Here is a 2063-nt window from a genome sequence, read left to right as displayed (position 1 = left end):
TTATCTCACAAATGGCCAATTCCATTATCTGCAACTGTGAGGTATCTGTTGTGGGATGTTTGAAAGGTACAATAATTGGTATAATAGTTCTCACCATAATTATTACATAGATAAGGTTTATTCTTTAGAAACTAATATTGGTGAGGGCTAAGTTAAAAAATAGTTTCTTCATACTCATTATATTTAGTAAATCTGCCAGGGGTTTAGCTCAGTGGTTCCGCCACCTGCCTTGCAAGCTCAAGGACCCGAGTTTGATCCCCAGTACCAAAAAACAAAAACAATGGGTGTCGAGTAGCAATTTCACAAGTTACATAGAGTGCCAAAGTTTGTTAAGATGTAAAATTTTGTGCTAGGTATATTTTGCCACAATTTTTAAAGTGGAAACTTAGAGGGAGGGAGAGCAGACAGACAAGCCCAGAAGTGGTGGAGGGCCCGGAGGGAGCCCGGACTGTTTCACGGTTACACGCAGAGGGCAGAGTGCCAAGTTACTGATCTTAAAAGATGAAATGAGAAATTGGTCCTTTCTTCCCCTGCCTCCGGGGGTCCCCATCTTTTTTTCCCCTTTCCTCTGCAAGGAGCGTCCCTACCTCACAGGACCAGCACGGCAGCAGACACGCTGAGAACCCGCTGTAACGCCCTGCAGCCACCAGAGGGCACTGGTCAGTGGCGTTCGTCGCACCCACCATCAGAGAAGCAAAAGCCTTACAGACAGGACCGCGGTCACCGCGGTGAAAGTGAGGGCTGAGGTGGGCCGTCCTCAGGGACCCTGCCCTGTTCCGCATCAGGACCCAGGCCCATAGGCGGTGGGCTCTCGGCACATTTTCCACAGGGGCTTAGACCTTGGCCTGATGGCCCCAGGGCCTCCCGGTGTGGAGACAGGAGCTGAAAACGGCAGTCAGTGGATCAAATCCGGTTTGCGCCACAAGGACAAAGACCGTGTGGCCTGCAAAGCCAGGGATACTCACTCCGTGGTCCTGCACAGGACGAGGAGCCCTGGGCGGGTGGACGCAGGGGACCCGTCCGCCTGAGGACCCAGCTCGGCCAGGGACTGCGTGATGGGTCTCAGGCAGGAGTGGAGGATGGAGATCCAGGCGGAGGCCCGGAGCGGGCGAGGTGGGAAGCAGCGCGCACCTCGTGCTGTTGGCAGCAGGATTTGGGCACCGTCTCCAGGCTGTGCAGGGCGCCTGAGCCCCACAGGCCTGGCCCTGCAGGAGCCAGGTTTCAGCCCCGTCACCGGGCCCGGGGCCTCGGCAAGGCCTGCTCCTCCCACAGCTGACCCTCCCCTTCCCGCCCTGCTTCTGTGGGTCCGGACAAGCAGGGGTGGACACCTCGGCTCCCGGCTTGGCGCTGCTGTGGTCCCGGCCTTCCTGAGACCCGGGTCTGCGCAGCAGGTGTGGCCGCGGGGCAGGCAGATCTGAAGTGGCCGTGGAAGGCGGGGCGGGGCTGTGGCCCCAGCAAGGGGCGACCTCGGCTCTCAGGACGCCGCCCAGAGCCCCTCGGCCTCACTGACCGTCTCAGCCGCACTGTGTCCGGAGCTCTGTGGTGATCGGGCGCAACCTACAGGGCCTGGCCGCCTCCTGCAGACTTGGGAAATGCCCGAGCCCTGCGATGCCCCGAGGGTGGATCTTTGACCTGCAGGAGATGGGCGAGGGAGACAAACCTTCTCGGTCCCTCCTGCACCACCCCACCTCGGCTTGCCCGGAGCCGAGGTTGCTCCTGTTTCCTGCACCCCACCCCGCAGGGGCCCAGAACAGCAGAGGCCCGCTCCGCTGCACTCCTCCTACTGGCCGCTGGAGGGCGCCGGGCCCACTGAGTGTGGCGGGTCCCGAATGACCGGGTTTCCGCACGTTGCTCCCCAGTTCCAGCAAGCAGAGCTGACCCACATGGCCCGCCCAACAGGAAGGTGTCCCGCCCCAAATCCACCCAGAGTCAGCTGGGAATCCCGAGGCCAGAGATACCTGGTCTGCAGATCGGTCTCGGGGCCTCCAGTGACCTTGAACCCGCGTCCCCTCAAGGCTGAGCAGAGCTGTGAGGGTCCCAGACAGGGCGACGCCTGCCAGCAC

The 2063-nt window shown here is 60.2% G+C and overlaps 1 protein-coding gene across 1 annotated transcript in view; it reads right to left on the bottom strand.

Annotated features, from left to right (window-relative positions):
- Positions 1–287: 287 nt before the first annotated feature.
- The window catches only part of LOC104872010 (protein transport protein SEC31), a 4288-nt gene continuing 2512 nt past the window's right edge, over positions 288–2063 (bottom strand). The window contains exons 4-7 of the mRNA XM_033766972.1: positions 1959–2026; positions 1562–1632; positions 966–1495; positions 288–882 (exon numbers count right to left, since the gene is read on the bottom strand). Coding sequence (XP_033622863.1) covers positions 721–882; positions 966–1495; positions 1562–1632; positions 1959–2026 — 831 coding nt within the window. The 3' untranslated portion in view covers positions 288–720. The remainder of the gene's footprint in view (positions 883–965; positions 1496–1561; positions 1633–1958; positions 2027–2063) is intronic.

The sequence above is a fragment of the Fukomys damarensis genome, unplaced genomic scaffold (genome assembly GCF_012274545.1).
Source record: "Fukomys damarensis isolate Sample0158 unplaced genomic scaffold, DMR_v1.0_HiC HiC_scaffold_22, whole genome shotgun sequence".
In the NCBI taxonomy this organism is placed as follows: Eukaryota; Metazoa; Chordata; class Mammalia; order Rodentia; family Bathyergidae; genus Fukomys; species Fukomys damarensis.
The sequence above is the reverse complement of the archived record's forward strand: the minus strand, read 5'-3'. Positions and strand labels throughout refer to the sequence as shown.